At 53.2% G+C, this 24,981-nt stretch overlaps 1 protein-coding gene across 2 annotated transcripts in view; it reads right to left on the bottom strand.

Annotated features, from left to right (window-relative positions):
- Window positions 1-24,981, bottom strand: part of TTC7B (tetratricopeptide repeat domain 7B) — a 253,479-nt gene that overhangs the window by 185,600 nt on the left and 42,898 nt on the right. For both annotated transcript variants that reach the window (XM_075530524.1, XM_075530525.1), the window contains exon 4: window positions 5,678-5,808. In XM_075530524.1, the coding sequence (XP_075386639.1) occupies window positions 5,678-5,808 (131 nt within the window). The remainder of the gene's footprint in view (window positions 1-5,677; window positions 5,809-24,981) is intronic.

The following is a 24,981-nucleotide window of genomic DNA, read 5'->3' as shown; positions in this document are numbered from 1 at the left end:
GAAATAGAGAGGAAGGATCGGTAATTGGAAAACAGGACCTTGGTGGCAGCAATGAAGTGAGCCTTGGAAGGTTTGAGGTTTGTAAGACCAGAGCTTCTTCCTTGTGAATGCCTTTTGGCAACAACATAAATGGTGACAACAAACACATGGAATCTGCCAGACGGAACACACAGGAGTCACATGGACACACCATGCAAGTTCAGGTTGAACCTAAATAAAAATTTTGAAGACCACCAGAGTCAAAATACGACCTTTAGTACAGCGGTTCTCAACCTGTGGGTCACGACCCCTTTGGGAATTGAACGACACTTTCACAGGGATCGCTGATTCATAAAAGGAGCAAAATGACAGTTAGGAAGTAGCGATGAAAATAGTTTTATGGTTGGAGGGTCACCACAACATGAGGGACTGTATGAAAGGGCCGCGGCATGAGGAAGGGTGAGGACCACTGATCTAGTACATCCCACCCTCCGTTGAGAGAGCCTTTCAGAACTGATAAGACACGGGAGCATGAATTCGCAAAGACGGTCGGAATTGTGGGGTGGCATGAGAGACAGCATATGTGAAGGAGGCAAGAGGTCATTAAAAAGACGGGGAGGGGAAGAAGCGATTGTGAAATTTGCTCTTCAGTGCCGACAAGCTAGAACAAATGGAATACGTGCCAAAGAGCCAGGCGGAACATTTCAAAGCAGCTCAAGAAGTCAGCATAAAGTGTTATCGTGAAATGTGCCAGGACCCGGAGCTAGAACACGCAAAGGAGAGAAGATGCTGGCATTTCCCAGGGTGGAAGAACAAACACAACCCACGCCTCGGGTTTCCATGGTGAAGGGGTCGAAGGACGATGTCTCTATTGAATGAGGCAATATGCATCAAAGGAACGTGAAGGATGCCGAGGAGACCAGACGGTGCGCGAGGCTGCCAGCTGCTCTGAAGGGGTCGCAATCGGAGGTTCTGGACAGAATATGGGAGGACGATGTGGACCAAAACTCAAGTCATAAGAAAAACTGAGACTTGGCTGGTGCGAGAGAGATTGGTGGAACACCTGAGGCTCTGTCCCTTCGTCACCCTTCAGGTTTGGAAATGGCTCCTTTCAGTTCATTTCAGCCATCTCAGGACTCAGTTTTCAGCCAAAGAATAGATGGATCTGTAAGTGGGACCCTAGGGAACAGATGGATCTGTAAGTGGGACCCTAGGGAACAGATGGATCTGTAAGTGGGACCCTAGGGAACAGATGGATCTGTAAGTGGGACCCTAGGGACTAGATGGATCTGTAAGTGGGACACTAGGGACTAGATGGGTCTGTAAGTGGGACCCTAGGGACTAGATGGATCTGTAAGTGGGACCCTAGGGACTAGATGGATCTGTAAGTGGGACACTAGGGACTGGATGGGTCTGTAAGTGGGATCCTAGGGACTAGATGGATCTGTAAGTGAGACCCTAGGGACTAGATGGATCTGTAAGTGGGACCCTAGGGACTAGATGGGTCTGTAAGTGGGACCCTAGGGACTAGATGGATCTGTAAGTGGGACCCTAGGGACTAGATGGATCTGTAAGTGGGACCCTAGGGACTAGATGGATCTATAAGTGGGACCCTAGGGAACAGATGGATCTGTAAGTGGGACCCCAGGGTGATACACGCACCTTGGACAGTCAACTGTTTGAGATGAAAAGGGCAGCGTTCATTCAGGGACAGAGTTCAGAAGGCTTCGGAAGGGAGGAGGACCGGACACAGGACCCACTGGAGGAGGTGAGTTGGGTCACCTTGTGGTACAGCAAATAGCAAAACGCAAGATGTGTATGAATTGTTGAACGGAAAACTCCTGCAAACCATCACCCAACCGATGACAAGTTAAAACAGACATTAAAATAGGAGTGGATGCCTTTCGAAAGCAACGACTCGGTTCCCCACTCGCAGAGGATGGAACGGAAGCTGAAGAATGCTGACTGAATTCCAATGGCCACGCCGCGGTAAGCAGCGGGATGGGGATTTGGAAAGAAGATGACAGGCATACGCAGAGGGAATCGGGCAACACTCAGCCATTTCAAGAAACAGCAGGTCACGATGAAGCAGTAGGACTGAAGGAAGGAACCCACACTGCACTGAACCGTCGGTGACAAGCGAAAGGCTCCCGGAATCGACAGAACACCCACTGAAATGTTTCAACAAGCCGATACAGTGCTGGGGCACTCACTCGCCCATGCCAACAGATTTGAAAGACAGGTACCCGGCCCACGGATCCGGCAGAGATCCATCTCTGTGCCTATTCAAAAAATAAAAAGTAATACAACAGACTGCACAAAGTATTGAACAATGTCTTTAATACCAAGTGCAAAGGACATGTTTGCCGAAGATGCTCGTAATTGGAAAACAAAGCAGCAGGGCATTGACAGGGAGCTGCAGGAATTCAAAGCCGTTTCGCAGGGACGGGATGCGGGATTCTCATTGCTGAGCACAGAATAGCAGAAGAGTGTTTCCCGGGGTTTGCTTGACTACACCCAGGCATTTAACCTGGGTGGATGAAGGCAAGCCATGGATAGCGCTGTGAAGACAGGCACCCCAGAACACTTCCTGGGGCTCAAGTAGCATAGTGGTATTCAGGTCGGGCTGCGGACCACAAGCCGGGCAGCTCCAAAGCACCAGCCGCCCCAAGGGAGGAAGAGGAGGCTCTGCCCTCCCCAAAGATTTACAGTTTCGGGAGAAGTGCTACTCTGTCTGAAGGGATCGCTGTGGTCAGAATCAACTCTGTGGCAGTGGTTTGGTCTGAATGTGTGGATTATACTTCGAGAAAACAAAAATCGTCACAACTGGACCAATCAAAAAAGATCATAAGAACGGGTGAAGACATTGAAGTTCCTGGCGGCACCATGGCGTGCAGCTGTAGCGCCCGTGTGTTGGCCATGAGGCTCACGCTGAGCCGCTGCCCGCGACGTGGAGCACTCAGTGGAGGCGCGGCCGCCACGTGGTCGAAACCACGCGAACGTCCCTCAGGCCCTCACGGTGAGAGGACCCCAGAGAAAGGGCTCGTCAGAAACAGGTTGGTGGGTGCAGATCATGGGCAAACACGGATCACAACACTGCCCTCAATAGTTCTCCCCGATTCTGCTCGTGCCGGTGGATGAAGGTAAGAGCCAGTACTTGTCCGTGCTATGCCCACATCTCCTGGCGAACAGAAGTGTCTTGGCCATCGAGGGGCTGGGCATGAAGGGGACACCTGTGACTTTGTGCCGCTGCCCAAGAGATCGGCAGAGAAGTCACTCCCTCTCTGCCATCAAGTGATTCCCACTCAGGGTAACCCTGGAGGGTGGGTAGAACTGCCCGTTTCAGAGTCTCACTCTTTGCAGGAGTAGAAAGCCTCAGTCTTGTAGCACAAGGTCAACAGTTCGAAACCACCAGGTGTGTGTGTGTGGTGGTGGGAGGAGAACGAAGCTTTCTATTCCTGTAAAGAGTTAGTCTCTCTGGGAACCCCCCAGGAGTAGTTCCACTCTATCTTGCGGGGTGGCCAGGAGGCAGAATCGAGCCCCTGGCAGTGGGTAGTGGTGATGGTTGGTGGCTGTCTTGGGCAAACAATTGCAGAGCACTTTCTTCGCGTCAAGGCCTAGAGTCTTGGATTTGTGGGAGGGGCACTGGGATGAAGAATGAGTGAGCACTCAGGTGTCAAGAGAGTTGAGTTTCTCATCTCGTCTTTGGCCCTGACTTCTGGTGTGTCCTACAGTCCTTCCGCCATCTTTGAAGCTCCTCCAGACCCAACATCCTAGGGCCACCGCTTCCCCGAAACCGTGAAAAGAGTTCTTTGAAATCCCATGAGCCTCCACATCTCTTGGGTGGTTCCGCTGAAGCGCCCAGCAGGGAGGGGTGGTGAGGGCTGACTCCGATAGGAAGTAGGTGCAGAACTGCCGAGCCGACTTCACCGAAGACCCCGCCAACCGGCCAACCTCCCTTCTTGCAGCCACGAGCAAGCAGTCCAACAGGAAGGCGCTGGACAGGAGCGGAGGCAGGTACAAAACAAGGGCCCGGGGCATGGCCGATGAGGACGGCATGGCTGGGTCAGCAGGTTCTCCCTGCCAACCACCGGGCCTCAAGGAGGCCGGCAGGGAGAGTAATGTGGATTTAAAACACAGGCTGAAGGTCATTTCCCTGTCATGTCAGGTCAGACGGTCTGAATAGCAGGGAAAGAAAGTCGCTTCTTGTGGCTCACTTTGGCAAGACAGTCAAGTGGCCTCCTCATTCCAGGACATGGTCAGCCCTGATCTGTAAACCGCAGGGGGTCACGCCAGGTCAGCTGCTGCCCCGGCATTCTCATCCGCCTCTTCTTCCCTTGCGATGTGCACCCCACTCTCCCTGCCTCCCAAAGGGCACCTCTGATCCTCAGCTGAGTGTCTACATGCACAAGAAAGGCTTACAAGACCGCAAGTAGCTCCAGTCTGTACGTCGCTAAAATTGAATAAAGAAATATCTAGCCAAGATTTGATTGCACACACACAGACTCAGTGCCCTCGAGTCAATGTCAAATCACAGCGACCCTCTAGGATAGGGTAGATCTGCCCCTGTGGGTTTCTAAGACTGTAACTCTTTCCTGGAGTAGAGAGAGAGCCTCATCTCTCTCCCGCAGAGCATCTGGTGGTTCACACCACTGGCTTGGCTTTGCGGTTAGTGGCTCATTGTGTAAACACTATACCCCATCAGGTCTCTCCAGATGCAGGCTGTCCCTCTATTCTGAAGGCGCCCTAGTGTGCAGCATTTAAGTCTCAGCTGCTCACCACGAGGTCTGCAGCGCTTCCAGCCCAGCAGCTGCCCTGTGGCAGAAGAACGAGGCTGTCTGTTTCTGGGCCGATTCCAGCCTCGGAAACCCCCGGGGCTGTTCCACTCTGTCCCTGTGGTTTGTTTATTTCTCTATTCCAATTCTTCAGGAAGCAGAGCATCATGAAAACTGATAAGAGATTAAGAGTTCGGATCGTTTTCCAAGTCTCACAACATTTCTGTTCATTTCAAGCAGTCTCCTAAGATACATCTTGTGGGTGGAGGGTAAAATCTGTGCCTGACCTTGATTAGCGCTCCAGGAAACAGCTGGGGGCAGGGACTGCTAGAAGCCATTGTGATGAATAATAATACGTGACATTTACCGAGAACCCAACACGTTCCTGAATCTGGGCTCAGTGCCTTTATTTGCACGACCTGATCTCATCCCTCACCAGCGTCTCCGTAGGAGAGAGACGTGGCAGCCTGGCTCCGGCCTGGGAAATCCTGTGGGGCAGGACGACTTTGTCCGTAAGGTCCTAATGGGTAGGCATTGACTCCCTGGTAAAGAGGGCATAACTCCCACAAGAACTCCAGGGCACAGAAGTGGGGACTGGCCCCTTTTCAGAGATGGGGAAATCGGGGCTGAGGCTGCAGGACCATTGTAAAGAGCAGAACTCACAAACCGTGGTCTTTACAAAAGCAGACAGGTTGCGCAGACGTCCCTGGCCCCATCCAACCTCCAGCCTCCCGGTCTGGACACATGTGCACATGGCACAAGGAGCCCTCTGGTCAGCGGCTGGTTCCCCTGCCCACATCACAAGCACACCACAGACTAGTGCGAGGCAACCTGCCCAGAGGCAGCCAGGGGTCTGTGGGGAGAGCCCAGGGGTCTGCCGCAGGTGGCCCACCGTTCCCTACGCTCTGAGTGTCGTCACTCACCCGCTCTATCTCCTGGAGGTACAGGAGGGCAATGTCCCCGGCTTTTTCATAACACGTGATGACATCCTGTTCCCGGTCCACGTGCAGGTTACTGGTGGAGGAGGAAATAGGCAACTTCTCTAAACAAAGTCCTAAAAGACACAAGACATAAAAACTGGGTAAGAATGTTGACGTTGCTTTTCATTGGCGTTTGCTCTCGTTTCTTTATTCCATGCTTCTTTCTTAACGCCTTCCCCTCCGTCCAAGTTGTGTGTCTATCTTCTAGTTAGTGACCCAGTGGGCCGGAGAGCGGTCGCAGGAGATGACAGGCTGTCAGAGAAGCAAACCCTCCTCCCTCTCTCTGGGGCCAACAAAGAACCTCAGCGTGGAGACCCAAGAGAAACGCACATAACCTTACAGAACAGAGAGATCCCTGAATCTACAATAAGCGGCGTTTGACTGCAAGATCCACTCCACCAAGAACTCATTCAGACCCGAGAAAGGCTTTCATTCAAATATGAACCAAGATCTAAAAAATGTCATTAAAAAAAGTAAAGCCAGGCTCACAGCAAAAGGAAGAACTCCTACCTCAAAATGCACACTTAATCAACTGGAAGTAAGAATTTTTAAGAGCTCTAAAGAGTCTCTGTGGTCAGGAACCTCTTCCAGCGATAGGTCAACTCTCACCTTGAGGCTCCAGAAGAATAACAGCACGGAGATCAACTCCTCCTGCCAGGCCTGGGAGACACCAGGAACTGCTTTTGAGATGGAGACGGAAGAGAGATCTCTTTGTGAAGAGAGATTTCAGGCTGGGGTGTGGGGAAGCCGGAGTTGGGGCTGGAATGACGGTGGCCCCTGATCTGGGCCACCAGCCCAGAGCAGGCCAGGCTCAGGGCCTCCCCCAGATCATAGTGATCCTCTGCACAATGAAACTGGGCCCTCCTCACAACTGCTCCTGGGCTTGAGCCCGTTGTTGCAGCCCCTTCGTCGTTGGTCTTAACGTCTCTATGATTTTACCTTTTCCAGAAGGTCATCTCACCCCAAAAACCAAGCCCACTACCACCGAGTTGATTCCGATTCATAGCAACCCTACGTGGGGTTTCTGCCACTGTAAGCCTTTACTGGAGCACCCAGCCTCGTCTTTCTCCTGAAGAGCAGCTGGCGGGCTTTGAACAGCTAACCTTGTGGTTGGCAGCCAACACTCACAGCTAAAAGCATATAGTACATGGGCTTTTCAAACTAGCTTCTTTCACTTGGCGCTTCACGTTTCTTTGTACCTTTCTGTGGCTCGAAAACCCATTGCCTGCTATGGCTGCATCATAGCCGTTTGCATGGCCCTGGCACTGTTTATGGATCGCCCGCCTATTGAGGGGCATCGTCGTTGCTTCCAGATTTGGGCTCCTGTAAAAACAGCTGCCATTAAAAAACGAAGTGCGCGCTTTTGTGTGGATGCCCGTTTTCAACTCAACTGGGTAAATCCGTCGAGGTGCGGAGGCTGGGTCGCGTGGAATGGGCATGTCTAGCTCTGGAAGAAGCAGCGCAGTGTTTTCCAAAACAGCTTCCCCACCGGCCGGGAAGGAGAGGCCACACTTGGCGCCCTTGGTGTTTTCGGTTCTCGCCACTCTACCAGCTGACGTGCAGGGGAGTCTGGCTGTTGTTCTGACCTGCAGTTCCCTACGTGCTGTGCGACGGGGTCCTCGCCGTCTCATGTCCGGTCCACTCTGAACGCTGCAGAGTTGTGGCGTTGGAAGCTTTCTCCCTTTACGGTAGACGCACGTCCTTGATCAGAGTTCACAGTCTGCACGTGGCTTCCCCTCGATGTGCGGTTTGTGTCTTCCTACTCTGGGCAGTGAGTTTCACGGGGCAAAACGTTCGTTTTGAGCCAGAGTCTCTTTCACCGAGACGGCTTCTGGTGTAGCAGCTAACAGCTGGCTGCCGAACACGAGACCACCTAGCTCTCCGGTGGGGCTTCTCTAAGAGTCTTAGCGTTTTGTGCGGCATGTCTCAGGGAAGAGTCATTAGTAGTTAGTTATGGTGAAGTGGCGGAGGTCTGTGTCTAGATTAACTTGGGGAGGGGGGTGCTGGTCGCCACACCCTTGCCGCAAAGACTCTCCCTTCTCCTCCATACCCTCAGCGGTGCGGATTCAGGCACAGGATGTCCTTGACCGCCGGCGCCATGTCTTTTCCCCACGATCACGAGGTTCTTGGTCCAGTTATGAGGGTTTGGTTTCGTTTTTCTTTGTAAACACTGACTTGCCATCCGTACTGAAGCGGTGACGCCGGGAGGCAGGCTCGTGAGCTACCAGTGGAATGCACATGGCAAACGTGCTTGCTGGAAGCAAAGAGAATGTGCTTTACAAGTGAGGCTAAACTGGGGTGGGGTCTTAAGAAGACTTCCAGGGATGCTTTTGGCTTATGTTTTGAAGATTATCTCAGGGAGATAGTTTCAGGGGTCCATCCAGGTCGTCGGAAAGTCTAACATTTCCCCCAAATTGGAAATTTTGTCCTCCAGCCCCCCCACCTTTATCAGGATTCTTCGACAGAAATCCCGCGTCAACATGCCCAGCATGGTAGCCAGGCACCTGCAGTTTGTGAGGCCTCATGGGGCAAGGGAGACCATTGTTCCTGAAGGCCCTTAGCTCTGCCTCCCTTCCTTTCCTGATTCCCCTTCATCCTCTATTGCTCTAGGTGAACGGCTTAATGTCTCTATGGTTTCTCCTTTTCCAGAAGGTCACCTCACCAGTTGGCGCGCTTGGAGTGGGATGCTCCCAGAAACCTATGTGAAGAGGCAGGGTTTGCTGACCCATGGAGCTCCAGCCGAGTGGCTCTGGGCTGGAGCTGATGGTGAAATGGCTCGCTCTCTGAGCATTTACCGGCAGCACTAAAAGTGCTGTGTATCGTTGCCTGATCAGCTGCGAGGGGCAGCAGCCAAGAGGTCACGTGACTGGGAGACCAAGAACCAAAGAGAAGCTGGGAAGAGACTGTCATGACCAAAGAACTGCATCCTGAGCTTTCCTGATCCTGAACTGCAACCTCCAAACGTCCCTGATCCGCCCATGGTCTTAAGTCTTGCCTGTGAGTTCTGTGTGGACATGGCCATGAATTACCAAGGCCAGTAGGGGAGCAGAGCGTGCCTTGCAGGGACAGTGGTGTCAGAACTGGTAAAGACGTTGTAGAGTAGAGGCGTGTCTGACCTTGGCCTCAAAGGAATCAGTCTTGGGCTGCAGTTGTATTTGATTCTCCTTCCCCTTAGGGAAGCCGGAGGAGGTCAGAGGCCAAGTAATAGGTTTCTTTCACCTAGTACATTTCCTTCAAGTAGCATGTCCATGTCTTTTAAGTTGTCAAATGTACCGGCATAGCGTTGTTCATAATCCCCTAACCCTTTCCATGTGTGCACCATCTGCGATGGTGGCTTCTCTCTCATTCTTTATAGCGGCGATTTGCATCTTATCTCTTTTTTTCCCTTGGCCAGTCTCATTAGATGCTTATTCATTTTATTGATCTTCTGGTTTCATTGATTTGGGTTTCATCGATTATCGATAATGGTTTCCCATTTCACTTACTTCTGCTCCAATCCTTATTATTCCCTTTCTCCGAATGTTAGTGTGGCTATGAGAGGCCATTGAGTTGGTTCCAACTCATAACAACCACATGACAACAGGATAAAGTACTGTCCGGTCCCACAGCATCCTCAGAAACCACTGCTATGTTCCAGGCCACTGTGGCTTCCATCTGTCCTTTCTCTTCGAGTTTCTGCAGATGGAGGCTGAAGCGTTCGTTTCAGGCCCTTTTTCGTTTCTAATCTAGGATCTCTTCCAGTCCGTGGGCCAGGTAACCGTCTCCCAAATTTCTTGGCCTAGGCAATGCGCTCTTATCTGCCCTTTTTGTTTCTTCTTTAGGAATGTGTTTAGTGTCCAAACCTCTGGGAATTTTCCAGAGACCTTTTGTGACTGATTTCTAAATTGGCTCCACTAGAGTCTTGTAGTAAAGGGCTAACTCAGCACACCAGAGATGGCCAAACCCTGCGCCTTCCAAAGAGAGGACTGTCCCGGACTGCCTTCTGGTAGGGAACCTCCAAGTCCTGGGAATATCCTGCCGCAGGGGCGCGTTTTTGTGCGCTGTGGCACTGGGTCACATTAATTAGTTGTTGATGGAGGAGGCCTTGGATCACCCTGACTCAGTCTACCCTCTGGGGAAGTCAAGTCATAGGGGTACCCCATGCCGAGGCCACTGCTCTTCAATCAGATCCCTAGACACCCAGGCTCCCATTGTGGCAGTTACATCATCTGCTGTCAACTTGAGTGAAGGGGTGGAGCCTAGCCTGTCAATCAGGTCAGAGCCCATTGTGCCTCTGGGTGGGCAAGGCCTTCTCCTGAGGATTCTGGGAACTCCTGGCTTCCTCCCTGGAGACAGGACACACACTCCCTCTGCTTCACATTCCTGAGGGAAGCCGCATGGAGCCACGCTGATGGCAGCCAGAGCCCTGGAGATGCTTCCACTGCCACTGGACCCACAAGACTTTCTACCCACAGGCCTGTGATCCTCCTGCATTCGGCATCATTGCATGTGTCTGTGTGAGTCTGAAGAGGAATTGATGAACTAGTATCGGGCATATGGGTTAATATCGGACTTAGGAACTTGATCTGGACTGGGCTGGGATGTTTTCTTAATATGCAAGTACTCTTTGTTATAAAACCCTTTCCTATACACATGAGTCTCCCAGGATGGTTCTCTAGTCAACCCGGACTAACACACGTATAAAATGTCCCAGTGGGACACGTTGTTGTGGGGCAGGTAAGTGCGACCCATATGACCCCACTGGGAGGAAACAACTGGAATCCTGAGCCTGGTCTCTCCTGGAGCCTTCCCTATGTGGTTTTCCCTTTGTTGATTTTAATCTTCTCTGTTCTCGGTAATAAACCATAACCATCAGTTTAACTACTTTTCTGAGTCCTGCAGCTCCATCTAGCAGATGACTCAACCCGAAGGCCGTCTCGGGAGCCCCTGACTCAGCTCTGGGAGCACACTTGAACCTCCATTCTAATTTTGCTGAAACAGTTTCTGGCCCCGAAGAAGGCCCGTCTTGGTGAGTGTTCAGTTACACTTGTGTATCCAGCTGTTGTGGGATGTCACATCGCACAAATGTCAATCAGATCCAGTTGGTAGATCATGCGGTTTCAAGGCGTCTATATCCTTGCTGATTGTCTATCCAGTTGTCCTATGACATAAGGAAAGAGGACTTCTGAAGTCTCCAAGGAAACTGTGGATTTGTCGATTTCTCCTTGCAGTCCTAGCAGGTTTGCTTTGTCATCTGGCGCACACACTTTTACCACTGACCACTTGACTCCCACCCCTACTTGCTTCCTGCTAAGATAGCTACTCCAGCTTTAGTTCTTCGGCTTTTCAGGCTGGTTTGTTTTCAAAATATTGTTCTGTATGTGAAATCCAAGATAGGAGCATCTATAGCGGCAACGACTGGATTAATGATCCCGTGAGGGTTTGGTAGGGAAGGCTGAAGGGAAAATGGGGCGCTAATAAGAATGAGCACAGGAAAGAAGAAGGTCTGAACTGATGGTGGTGGTGATTGTACACTTCTTCTTGATATCACCCAACCACTGGATTGTACGCTGTGTGAGTCATATGCCAATCAAACTGTTGAACAATAAAGACAATGAGTCGCAAAACGGAAGCGCCCTGATGGGAGTCCACTTGCCGTCATCTTCACTGCTGTGCTGCTGCTGCTGCTGACAGAGGCTGGAGGCCCGGGCAGTACCGGTGACAGCAGCTGACAGGCTGGTGGCATGAGCAGAGCAAGAGGAGGCAAGTGGGGAGCCCAACTCTGCCCGTCTGCCCGCCTGAGCAGCAGGAGCGGCCTGGACCCGGCAGCCCCTGCCGCTGTCATCCGAAGCCTGAGTGCCTGCACCCAGAGCCGTGGCCCTGCCTCACCTGCCTCTCACCCACCTGCGGTCCGGTGCTGCGGGAGGCTGGGTTTGGGATGTTTTAACACCATTGGGGGGGGGTGATAACCAAAAGGAGAGTGGTGTTCCCCTGAATTAAGACAGGTGAGCAGGCATTCAAGGGCAGGCCAGGCCACGAGGTCCCAGGAAGGAGTCTGTTCCTGCATCGGGACCCCTTTAGGGGAGGTCTTGCTCCTTTCCTGCAAACGCAATGGAAAACGTTCCATGGGCCCAGGTCTGTGCCGAGGCGGAGCCCGGATTTGTCGCAGTGAATGTGTGGGGCCCTGCAGCACTGTCACAGAGTGCTTCTCTGTGAAAAGCCATTCCCAGGCCCTCTGGGCTGTCCATACGTTTCCGAGGGGCTGGGAATCAGAGCAGCGCCATCTGGGAAGCTGAGTCCCGAGCCTTCTGCCCCAGGTGGCTGCCATGAAAATGCCGGCAAGGTCTTGCCAGTTTGGGACGTTAACTCATCAATAATACTTGCAGTCACTCCCCACACACACACCCCGCCAGAGAAATGCAGGCCAAAAAGTGAAAGACAAACTGGACAGGCAGCTGGTCCAACAGCCAAGCCCAGTGAACATCCCCATAGGATCTGCATGGCCAAAATCAAATGTGTGCACAAAAGGAGTGGACGCTCAGTCCTCCTGGCCAAGCAGCAGAGCCAGCTCCAAGCCATGGGTGAAGAATGAGGCGAATCATCTTGTCAGGAATGCCCTTGCACCACACACACACACACACACACACACACACACACACACACACACACGCATCTCCCTGCCCCGGGGGCAAATTCCCACTATGGGATTCACCTCTGAACTACCTTTTCTGCCGAGAGTAAGGAATTTCCAGGCAATGGTTGATAATACCATCTGGACTGCGTTCACAGCCTTTCCATACGGATTAGCCTTTGGAGGCCTATGCCACAGCTGTCATGCTCCCTCCAACCTCATGAACAACAACAAAAAAGAGTTTCATAGAAGTTAAGAGACTTTCCCAAGGGCTGTGCAGACACCAGAACTGGAAAGTATGAGGGAGCCCGAGGTGAATAAATGGGATCTTGGCCAAGGTGAAGTGCTAAGCGAAGAAACACAAGGGTGCACGCGAGAGTCCCGCACAGAAGCCAGGGGACCAGAGGGACATCCCACTGAGAGGGATCTCTGGGCAGCTGGGGAGGAGGCTGAGGACGCTGGGCACTCTGAGATGTTGCCTTATCTCTGAAGCAGTCTGTTGAGGTGTGAGGCTCACAACAAACTTCTTCCGCATCACGGTTGAACACCTCGGATGAGCAGCTCCATCTTCCTCTCGTACCCCAGCCCAACCGTGGAGGGTTAGTTGAGGGAGAGAGGGCATTGGCATCTGTGGTAGTCACATCACCTGGTGTCAGTTTGGGACTTGAGAGGATTGAGAGTGAAGGGGTGGAGTCTAGTCTGTCAATCGGGTCATAGCCAATGAGGTAAGGCCTTCTCCTGAGGATTCTGGGAACTCCTGGATTTCCCTTGGAGACGGAAGACACTTCACTCTCTCGGCTCGCTCCCTTGGAGATGCTCTACTGACAAAACACATGGCGCTATACCCTGGGAGCTGGAGAAGCCACATGGACCTACCCTGATGCAACCAGACCTCTGAAGGTGGAGAAGCCACGAAAAGACTCCTGCCAGAGCTGAGGTGCTTACAACGCCACTGGATCTACAACACTTCCCACCCACTGGCCTGTGATCCTCCTGCATTCACCATCATTGCATGTATTTCATGAGTCTGAAGAGGACTTTATAGATTGGTATCGGACATATGGGCTAATATTGAACTTATGGACTTGCTCTGGACTGGGCTGAGATGTTTTCTCAATATTCAATTGCTCAATATATAAACCTCTTTCCTCTACACATATGAGTGTCTATGAATTCGTTTCTCTAGTCCACCCAGACTAACACAGCATCTCACTGCCATGAAAGTAATCCCCTCAGCTTGGCTCAGGCCTGTCTACTTTGAGGTCCCCTCTATGGGGAGTCTTATCTAGGTTGGTAAAACTGGGCAGTTTCAATAACAATTAAATGGTTGTTCATTCATCGAGGTCCTCTTCGGGACCTGCTAAGGACTGGGTCTGGGGTTCAACATTCCCAGAGCAAACCAAACCCACTGCTACTGAAGCGATTTCTGACTCACAGTGGCCCAACACAGGGTCTCCAGGACTAGAAATCTTCACAGGAGCCATCGGCCTCAACTTTGTCCTGTGGAGTGGCTGCTGGGTTTGAACCACCGACCTAGCCATTGGCAGCCCAATGTGTAACCCACAGCGCCACCAGGGCTCCTTTGATAGACACCATGTCTAATCATTCCCCACAGCCACCCTGCAAGGAAGGCTTTTGATAAGTCAGATCCATGGCGCAGCAGCTGCAAAGGATAGAACCTGGTTCTGACCCTGGTCTGTCTGACTAGAGGTCAGCTCACGGAGAGCAGGCAGCAGCCTATTCAAGGTCCAATCGTGGAGTTATCAATAAAACTGAGCCTCTGAGTGTCACGGCCTAGAACTCAAAGTGCAAGGTCCTGTCTCTCCGAAGAGCTGAATCACCCAATACTCTAGAGAGGAAGAGAGACGGAGAGAGAGAGAGAGAGAGAGAGAGAGAGAGAGAGAGAGAGAGAGAGAGAGAGAGAGAGAGAGAGAGAGAGAGAGAGAGAGAACTGGTGGGGGAGGCTCCCACTCTCTGTCTGTGTCCTGAAGGGTTGCCCAATGGGGAACAACCTTAAACAACTGAACTCGTTTTGACTGCTTCTACGCACATTACAATGAAAGGCAAATCGATTTCTCAGGCTGTTACGCACCACAATAAAAGGCCATCAAATGCAATGATATGAACTAGGCACAACACACAGGCTGTTTGTCCATCTAGCCTGCATTGCCGGGAGCCCTGCAGGGACAAGCTGGCCATGAGGCTTGGCTGTAATGTGACCTCCGGGGAACTTGAAACTGGAAGTACCAGGAAAACTTTAGGATAACATCGTGTCTCTGATAACCCAGACCTGGTACACATTTCAAAGGCAACAGGCCAATTTCCAGGGATCTCAATTTCCAAGGCTGAAAAGAAACTCGGGGATGAAGATTCGAGATCCTCAAAGCCAAGTCTGCCAAAGGTGGCGGGTCATGGGTGCTTATCTCTAGAGCGGTCCAGCTCCCCCAGGTGTCAGATGGGCGCATCCCAACGGAAGGACTAGGGTGCAGAGAGGACAGCCAGTGGTTACCTCCGAATGGTGCGTGAAGCCTGGGGCGGGGAGAGACACTAGCCTGCCTAGGTCTTTTGTGACACCCCTTGGGCCCAGAGGCTCTGGGATCTTTTGTGGCCTGTGGGCTAGACTCCGCAGAATGCCCCTCCCTTTGTGCATCGTGCTTTGTGACTTGATGTCTTCCTTGCAGAGCCATCACATCCTCCTTACAAGATGCACATGTGTATCACACACACACACACACACACACATAATCACACACACCTTTTAAAATAAGAGGATGCCAGGCCTGGGATTAGACATCCACCTGCCAGAGCACCTAATCTTTCTATGTCCTTTCTGACTCTGTAAGAGCCTGGTGGCGTTGTAAGTTACAAGGGGACTGCTAGCTTCAAGGTCAGCAGTTCAAAACCACCAGCTGCTCCAAGGAAGAATGATGAGGCTTTCTACTCTCATGAAGAGCTACAGGGAACTGCCCACAGGGGCAGTTCTACTCTGTCCTTATAAAGTGACTGTGAGTCAGAATTGACTTGACGGCTGAGAGTTCTGACTTTATAACTCTGAGCAAGTGAGCTACTCATTCAACCAGAAATACTCACTAAATAAGGCTTTGATTAAATGTGTGCTCATAACAACAACAACAAAAAGCCAACCCTATTTAACAACCCTGCGGCAGTAATGATAAACCGCCACGTGAGCTGCGTGCTCGCTGCTCTGACAGTGCGACATGAAGAACACACGCACTGACTCTTGGCAAGAATGAGATAAGAACCGTAAGAGCGAGGATGAATTCCCAGCCAGCCTGACGGATGCCGGGACCGGGGCTCGGAGCTGATACGTCACATGTTCAAGGTTATAGAACGACAAAAGGTTCAAGCCCAGACAGTCTGGCTCCCAAGTTCTTGCTCGGAACCTCAGCATCACGCTGGCTCAATCCTTTGATGTCTCTGCCTTTGTACGGACAGCAGTCTCACAGAGTGGCTAAGATTGTGGGCTTGGGAGCCAGACGGCCTGGTCTCTAACTACGGCTGACATTACATGAAAAAAGGCTAAGCACTCAGCATGTTGCCTGGCACCCAGTCAGCATCAAACAGCAATCATGCTGTGGATTCGTTACGAGTGTTATCTTTAGGGAGGGTAGGCTAGAAGACGTCCACGAGGGAAGATTTTACTTGCTATAGCCTGACTGAGCTGCAGTCACCTCCTCAGATGTGCGTGTTCAAAGTGCAGGGTTCCACGGCTTTTGAGTATATTCACTACGATGTGCAACCAGCCGAACAAAACAAAATTAAAAACAAAACTCCATGCCATTGAGTGGATTCCGACTCATCCAACCCTATAGAACGGAGTGGACTGCCTGTGTCTCCGAGGCTGCAGAACTTCACAGGAGCAGAAAGTCTCATCTGTCTCACTTGGAGCCACGAGCCAGGGCTTGACCTGCGGACCCTGCAGTTAACGAACTGCCCATGCATAACCCACTGCGCCACCAGGGCTGCTGTGCGCCCATCAGCGCTCATTCCAGAGCAGGCCTTATTCCACAATGAAACCCGGGACCTGTTCCGCCATCCCACCATCCCACCACTCTATCCTCCCTGGCCACCACCGGTCTACTTTCTGTCTGGGGGTTTCCTGACTCTGGATCTTCCATCTACAAGGAATCACACGACACCGGAGTGGGATCACCGGAGGAAGGCTCGTTAACAACCTGTGATACGCAGATGACACCGTCTTCTTGCTGAAAGCAAGGAGGTCTTGGAACACTGGTCCAAGGTGACCTAATACAAAGCTGCTCACAAATGGACCCATGAAGGGCAGCGTGGGAAGTGGAGGAAAGATCGGAGCTGCCTTTCCTCCCATCAAGAATGCCTTTCTACTGAGGCTCTGGGAAGCAGCAGTTCGGAAGTCAAACGCACTGCATCGGACAATCTGCTGCAAAGATGTCTTGAACGCATTAAGGAACAAGGAGGGCACCGTCAGGACTAAGGGGCTCCTGCCACAAGCCAGGGTATTTGCCATTGTCTCACGTGCCCGTGGAAGCTGGCAGTCACCAACAACAGTAGCAACTCATGGGCATCAAGTCAATCCTGGCTCCTAAGGGCCTGTGATAGGTAGGTTTATGGTGCCAACCTGGCCAATAAACACATGTGGGATCGGTGAGGTTGCAGGTTAATTGAAGGCCAGAGAGACAAATGGCTCAGAGAGCCTCACCTTTCTGTCTCTTGCTCTCCGATGATTAGAGCAGTGTGCGGCTGCCTTAGCTAGTTCTCTGCCTCAACTTGCGAGCTACACTACCTGTGGAACACCCAACCCATGGACCATGTCCCTATAGTTTGAGGTTCCTTTGAGACCTGCTTTGCCACACTGCTGGTGTACACATCACTTAATCTGGGGACTATAGGACCCTGTCATCTGGCTTGACTGTTGGTGACTTGCCCTGCTGTTTGCTTCCTCTGACCTTTGTCTGGACTGCCTGTATTATGCTACAGAAGACTCAGCTGTCTACTTCCTTAACTTGCACCCAGCAGCCCTCGTGAGTTGAAGGACTGCCAGTAATTAACTGTCTCATGGAAGTGAGTTGAACTGAGCCCTCTGTACTGCTCTGTGGACTAATTAGCTATTTATTTCTTCATGTTGTATCTCTCTATATATCTATATCTATAAAATCATAAGTGTCCTGGTTTTGTTTCTCTAGAGAACCCTGTCTAGCACAGGGCCCTATAGGACAGAGCAGAACTGCCCCCTGTGGGTCTCCGTTAAGTCTTCATGGAAACAGAGCCTCATCTTTCTCCTGCAGAGTGACCGGTGGTTTGGAACTGCTTAACCATGCCGTTAGCAGCCCGACTCGGAAATCCACTATCCCACATGGCTCCTAGAACTATGGTGTTGGAGATGAATAGTGAACGTGTCGCGGACTGCCAGAAGAACGGACAAGTCTGTCCCGAAAGAAGTATAGCTTTGGAAGCGAGGAGGGTGAGACTGTGTCTCACACGCCTTGGACACGTGACCGGAAGGATGCCCCTGGAAAAGGGATGGTATTTGATAAAGCAGAAGACCAGTGGAAAAGAAGAAGAAACTTCTCAACAAGACAGATGGGTCACAGCGGCTGCGACGATCATGAGGATGACACGGGACCACGCAGAGGTCAGACGGGGGCCGCCAAGTGTTGGAGCCGACTCGACAGTGCCTACCACGACTGGCACAGGACGACTACACCCTGGAATGTGCCTTCTCCACTCCACACTCTCACTGAGCGCCAGCCGTGCGCCGTGCTCTGGGTGAGGGCATGGACTTTAACCTCAAGGGGCTCCACTTCTCGGAGAAGAAAAAGACACTTTCAAGACAACATCCAAAGGGCTGGGACAGGCTCAGAAGAGCTAAGGCTAAGCATGCCAGCCGTCTCTGGACCCTGTACATCTCTGCTCGCTTGAGAGAGAGAGAGAACCAATGGGGAGGCTTCTGACAGAAGCATGAAAATATGAATGTAGGTCAGTTGCAATAAAGGGACATGCTTACTCCTCTTTCAGCATCTAAATATAATCAGGACGCTTTGACTAGCAACCCGAGCTGAGAGGCTACATGCAGCACAGCATTGGCAGAGCATTCGATCTAGAATGGGGAGAGGCTGAGATGTCGCTGAGTCCGAGGCTGCGGTAAACAGCCAGCCAAAGGCTTACACGGCAGATGTCTGCCACGCCACCCCCAGTGCCCCTCTCCACAGTCCCATGGGTTCTGGGTTCCCAGCCTAGACATAAGCAAGCGCTAGACTCTTCCCTGAAAGGGCATTTTCCACTGCACCTCCAGGGGGCGGGGGTCAGCAAACCTTCAAGAGAAGGAGAAGCGTTGGTTTCTCGAGGAGGAGTCCCTGTACACTCTCACTTTGCAGGAGGGTAGTTCAAGTTCAGAGAGGGATCGCAGGTGCTCGTGGCCAACCATGGCCGGTGCTAGGGGACCCGGGGCACCAGCCATCAGCAGACTGCAGAGAGTGGTCAGTGGGTACTGGTCTGTCCTGCGACTCCAGCACCAAGGAGAACATCTCCCTCCTGAGTTGATTGCGACTCACAGCGCCCCTGTCAGGGAGGGTAGACCTGCCCTAGGGGGTCGGAGACAGTAACTCTTTAAGGGAATACAGTCTTGGCTTAAGGATGCAAACTACCCAGTCCCTGGAGGATGGATTTCAACGACGGGCCTTCAAGACCTGGGTATTCAATCTACCACGGAAAAACAAACAAACAAACAAACAAACAAACTTCAGGTAGAGCCTCCTTGGGTCTTTCCATCTACAGTTCTTATTCATAGGGACTCTCCGTGTAATAACAGTAACACTGCCCTTCAGGGCCTGCGAAAGCCGCAGTACAGAATGAACCCTGCTTTCTGCGCAGGAACGTTTGAGCGTTATGGAAAGCGGCCGGCTCCTGGCAGGCGCTGGCGGCAAGCAGGCACACTGACCGATCGCTGTCACCACCGGGCCGCGCCCATGCAGGCAGCCAGGCATGAGCACCCAGGGCGGGCGAGTGCAACGAAGGCGTTTGCTCCGAGGGTGGCGGTGGGGCCCCATGGGGTTTGCGGCTTCAAGGCTGATCCAGGAGGCTGACAAGTGCACCTTTCTTCTCTGGCCCCTGAAGCCCAACTGACTCACACGACGACGAACCAAAAGGGAAAGGCTGCAAAGGCCACGCCTGCCTGGGGAGGAGGCGCCCCCAGGACCCTGGCAGGAGGCTCTCTACGGTCTGGCGGGGCGGTCAGCGGCTCTGCGCAGGCGCGGCCCTGGCCCCGGCGCGGCCCCGCGAGCGCGGGCACGAGCGCGGGCACAAGCACGAGCACGCGGAGGCGGCCCACGCCGACCCCTGGCGGCGGCAGCGGGGAGACCACCTGGGGCGGCTGCTGGCGCGAGGCTCCCAAACACAAGGCATCCTCCCGGGTCAGCTCGCTCCCGGGCCCTCGGTGGAATTCCAGCTTTCCAAAGGGCCCCGAGACCCCAGGAACCCCACGGTGGACAAAGGGCAGCTGTTCCCAGCAAGGCATTGTCCCCAGATGACTCTTCGGGCTCCCACACCTCACAGCACCTCGCTGGCAGGATCTGCACCTGCGAGTTCCCGCTGCGAGGATCAGGATCGCCAAGCAAGCACTTGGGGAGACAGCGAGCTGGAAAGAGGCTCCGCTCTCTCAAAGTGGGGGCTCCGCGAGGCTTTTCACAGGGCTGGGGTCACAGTGCCCTGCCAGCAGCCAGCCAGTGCCCACCCACAGCGCCGCTCGGGCACCAGTCCCCAGCTTGAGGGGGACCTGCGGTGACGCCCCCAGAACATTCCCGAGCATCAGAAGATTGGGGTGGGGGTGAGAATGACATCTGGTAGCAGACCAAACAAGCAAGTCCTGGGCGTCAGACATCGGGGATTCCGAACAGAAAAGGGGAGTCTGGGCTGGCTGGTCTTTTAAACCTGGCCAGCTTCGAGTCCAACTCGACCTCACCCCCACCCCCAGGCCCCAGAAGTCAGGACCCTCGTCTGAAGAACGAAGCACACAGTAGGTAACAACACAACCCACTGCCCCCACGTTTAAATTTTTACAGGAGCAGACAGCCTCCTGGTTCTTCCCACCCGGCAACTGATGGGTTTGAACTCGCGATCTTGCCGTTAGCAGCCCAGCGTCACCTCCAGAACTCCTAACAACACAAGGCAGAGAGCCAACCACAATGGCAGCCCCGGACGAGAAAACAGGCCTGGGACCCAACATGTCTAAAACACAGACCCCAGATTGAGAGCAGCTAAGACCAAGATGACTGGCGGGGGGGTGGGGGGCGACAGAGAAACCAGACTGTCTCCCATTGAGACCAGACCAAAATCCCTTCTCACCTGAAAACGGAGGTTTCTGAACAGTGAGATCACCACACAACCTGTGTTATGTTATCATTAACGTGTCCCTGGCACCGGAGGACACATGTTTGGGTGACACTGGGTTGGAGGATACTGAAAGTTCGAGAACAGCGGTCACTCATTTCCCGGGGTGTCATCCAAGCAAGCTCCCAGGCTGACCTTACAGGCCCCAGTAGATGAGCCAAGCCACAGGTGCGGAATGGGGCGGGGGGGGGGGCAGGTACACGTAGAAGAAGGTGCCCGGTGGCATGCATCTCTGTGTGGCAGGTACTGTCCCCGGTGCCACAGCAGGGACACAGAGGGAGAAGCTTGGACAGGGCACACCTTCCGAGCCCACCCAGGCCAGGTACTCACATATTTGCTGATGTGCTGAGTTAATTAATTATACAATCTACTTTGAGAGAGGCAAGTGGCAGATGTGAAATCATTAGGGAGAAATGGAATGCCAAATGAGATGGCACTGACTATAAATAGAGGGGGAGAGGTCTGTATGTGATAGTGGGAGGTCACCGAGGGGGGACGCAGCACAGGAACAGGGGAACGATGCCAGGCTGGAGAGAGAACACGAGCACAGGTGGGGCCGCAGGGAGGCCGGGGAGCAGGGGACAGGCACCTGGAGCGGAGCCTGAGAGGGCGGGGAGCAGAGAGCACCTTAGTCATTGAGGTGTTTGCTGTTTACCACTTTCAGGTGATTTCTTCACAGCGGCTCCCAAGGGCATTGAGTCTGGAGCTGGGTAAAGTGAAGTCCATCAGGATGTCGCCTGGGGGTCCAGTTGTGGGGAGTTCTGTTTTCTTCCTTCGTCTGGAGATCTGTCCGTCTGTTGTACTGAACGCTGCAGTCTTTGATCGTCAACAGCAGGTGTTAAAAGACCTCTCCCCTCTCCGCAGGTCAGGCTGGACCACCTGGCCCATGACAAGTTGCTATGAAGTCTTCCTCCCACCTTAATGTTTGTTTTCTTTGCATTTCACTCAACCCAGCTCCTCACGTTATGTGCTCAGCAATGCAGATTGAAGAACTGTGAATAAATACAGCTCCAATCCCCACCTTTCCTGATCTTAAACCACCCAGTAACCCAAGTAGTCAATTAACCAATACGTTACACGAGGCGCCCTCGTGGTGCATTGGTTACATGAAGGGCTTCTGACCTCAAGGTCAGCAGTTCAAAACCGCCAGCCACTCTGAAGGAGAGAGACTTCCTACTCTCTTAAACAGCTACGACCTAGAAAAACCCACAGGGGCAGGTCTGCCCTGTCCTGCAGCATCGCTCTGAGTCTGCAGCATCGCTCTGAGTCTGCAGCATCGCTCTGAGTCTGCAGCATTGCTCTGAGTCTGCAGGGGCTGGATATCTGTCAGTGAGTCTGGGGTTTGGGGGTGTTTGCATGTCACCTGCTCTTTAAACGGCGCCACACAGAGATGGCATCTTCAAGGTAAGAGAGTATTTCACAAAGAAGTGCCAGGTGCAAGCTGAAGTGACAGCTTCCCGAATTTCCTGTTTTTTTCCCCACAAAGCCCCTTCAAGGGGAATTACTGTATCTTGAACTGGTGGGCTACAGTGTGGCAGCCGACCTCAGTCTACTTCGCTTGACTTTTCTCTGCTTCTTGGGAGCTTCTCCAGCACCAGGAGCGTGGATCCTAGTGTTGCTGGTACGGATCCCAGGGTGTTCCTCATTGCCCTAGACACGATGAAAACACAGGCAAGAGCCAAGACAGCCCACTCCTTAAGAGATGATCCACAGGGAAATCCTTACTGAATCTGCATGACCGTGATGCACCTGGGCCGTAGTGGAGTACCCAGGGGGCTCAGGGGCCAACAGAGGCTGAGAACAATAGGCCTCGGAAGTGACCTGGCCCACGAATCTCCTCCCTACCACCTCCCTTCGCTGGTCAGGCTCCAACTTGATAGATTGGCTGGAGTGTGGACCTCGGATCCCACGGGGCTGGGTCTGGGACTCTCAGCCTTCTGTAGGGAAGGAGGATCCCTGGGGCTCGGGTTGATCCAAGGACAAGGCATTCACACAGGTGAGTCAGCTGGCATCCTGCCTGGTGCCCAGATGGAATCCACAAGGAACGTTCCCGTCTCCACAGAGCTGTGAGAAGGACTTCTATATATGGGGCTGATGTTGGACACGGTGCAGTTTCCACCGCCCGGCTTTGGTTCGATCCCACAAGACAGGAGCACACGTGTCTTTCTTCCCCAGCGTCTGGCATGCGAGTGAGACTGGGTGTTGCTGCCCTGGGGGACTGTTCTCCCCAAAGCCCCATCCCTCAGCAGTTACCCATCTGATGTGCCCTGGGCCCAAGGTCATATCCAATCACAGAGTGATTCGGCCTCATCAGTTGCCTGGCTCCTCCCCAATCCCCCCTTCTCCTTTTCCCCTGCAAGGACCACCAGGAGCGGGGAAAGGAACTAGAGGTCCAGGGCCAAATTTGATGGCAGGGCCTCTTAGTCATGGGGTCACTGCTGAGGGCACCCGTCATGGACCTGAGCCTCTGGTAACCAGGCCCTGGTTCCTCTCTCAGAGCCTTCATGCTGGGCCTCAGGCAGCCAGAGGACACCCCAAGCAGATCACAGAAGGGGCTGAGGGCCAGGCAGGGCAAACACAGCACCCTGAGGGCCTGGCAGAGATTACTGAGAAAGAACATTCGCTCCTTTTCTGCTGGATTTACAGTCAAGAGAACCAGAGCCCAGGCCTGCTCCAGCCGCCTGGAGTTTGATAAGGGGACCCACAAGCGGGGAGGAGAGCCAAGGAACAGAGAGAAGGAATTCACAGCCTCTCATCCTGAATCCAGCTGCGGCTGAAGCAATTTGGGGCAAGGATTTCTTTCCTCTACAAGGGATGAGTAAGGAAACCTGACCAAGAATCGATGCGTTTGAATGACGGTGCTGGCAAAGACGGTTGAAAGCGCCAAGGACTGCCCAGAGAGCAGAGACCTGTCTGGGAAGAGAGACGGTCAGAATGCTCCTTCGAGGCCACGATGGGGAGCCTCTGCCTCGCATGCTTGGGAGATGTTCTCGGGAGAGAGACCACCCCCTGGAAAAGGACTTGGTAAAGTAGGGGAGCGACTTGACTCATCAGGAAAACGAGGAAGACCAGGAACAAGGTGGTCTGACACGAAGCCGTGGCTGCAGCGAGGGCCTGAAAGCAGCACCCAGCAAGGAGGGAGCCCCCCAGGGATGCGTTTGCTCGGGTGGCACAGGGTGGCCGTGAGTCGGGGCAGACTTGATGGCACCCAACGACGACGACAAAACCAGAAAGGGTCCCAACCCCCGGGCCGTGTTAGCACTTCAGAATTGTCCCTGAGAGTGGGGCTTCGCTGAGAGTGGGGCTGTGCTGGGACTGGGGCAGGGAGACGACATGGACATGTTCACCCTCCTCCCCATCCCTACTCCATCAGCACTCTCCCACTGAGCCCTAAAGTGGCCTCAGAACACCTCAAGACCTCCCCACCCCACCCCCTTCTCTTTCTCTTTCTCTCTCTCTCTCTCTCCCTCCAGATCTAGCAGCTGGGACTGCTTGGCCTGGCTCCGGAGACGAGGCCTGGCCACCAGGCCTAGTCCTGATGTTGCAGCTGTGCAGGGAACCCTTGACCCCAGGCTTCTTCCAAAGCCTAGAGGGCGGGGCCCGCACTTCCAGCCCTGGATGCCTTTGGCAGGAGTCAACAGAGCTGACCTGGAGTCAACCCCCACCCCCAGGCTCTCCTGGGGCCAACACACTAAGCTCCCCAAGGATGGAGCCCATCAGTGACAGCCTACGAGCCCCCAATGGGCAGGTTTCCATTGTCCAGGAGGGAAGTGGGCTGTTGTCTGGAGACAATATTCCAGGCGGAGACATGAACTCCGAAGCAGAAAAGCAGACCAGCCCTTAGGAAGCGCGTTCCCTAACCCACGAGAGAGCGCAAATACTTGCCCATACTTCTTTCTTTCATCTTGAGCTGGCCAGGCTTCCTTCTGGTTTCGGATTGCCCAGGCCCAAGTCATGGCCATGGCCGTCTGAGGAATTCCCATTCATCCTGCTCCCATGATTCCTTTGAACACCAGCCCTGGCCCCAGGCCTGAGCCACGTGTGTGACAGAGAACCCATGAACCAGCCCTGATAAAAGATGCCCATCAACGGACGATCCCCTTGTGTTGGTTTATCTATCAGGTTGGGGCCAACGGTCAGCACGGTTGGCTGAGAACCAAAAGTTGCCTCGGAGGAAAGGCCTGGTGATCAAGTTGCCCCTAGTCGGCCCTGGAGTGGTAGTCTGACACTCAGGGAGTCACCAGCCCACATC

This window comes from Tenrec ecaudatus, chromosome 14 (assembly GCF_050624435.1).
Source record: "Tenrec ecaudatus isolate mTenEca1 chromosome 14, mTenEca1.hap1, whole genome shotgun sequence".
NCBI lineage: Eukaryota > Metazoa > Chordata > Mammalia > Afrosoricida > Tenrecidae > Tenrec > Tenrec ecaudatus.
This window is presented reverse-complemented; position numbering and strand designations above follow the sequence as displayed.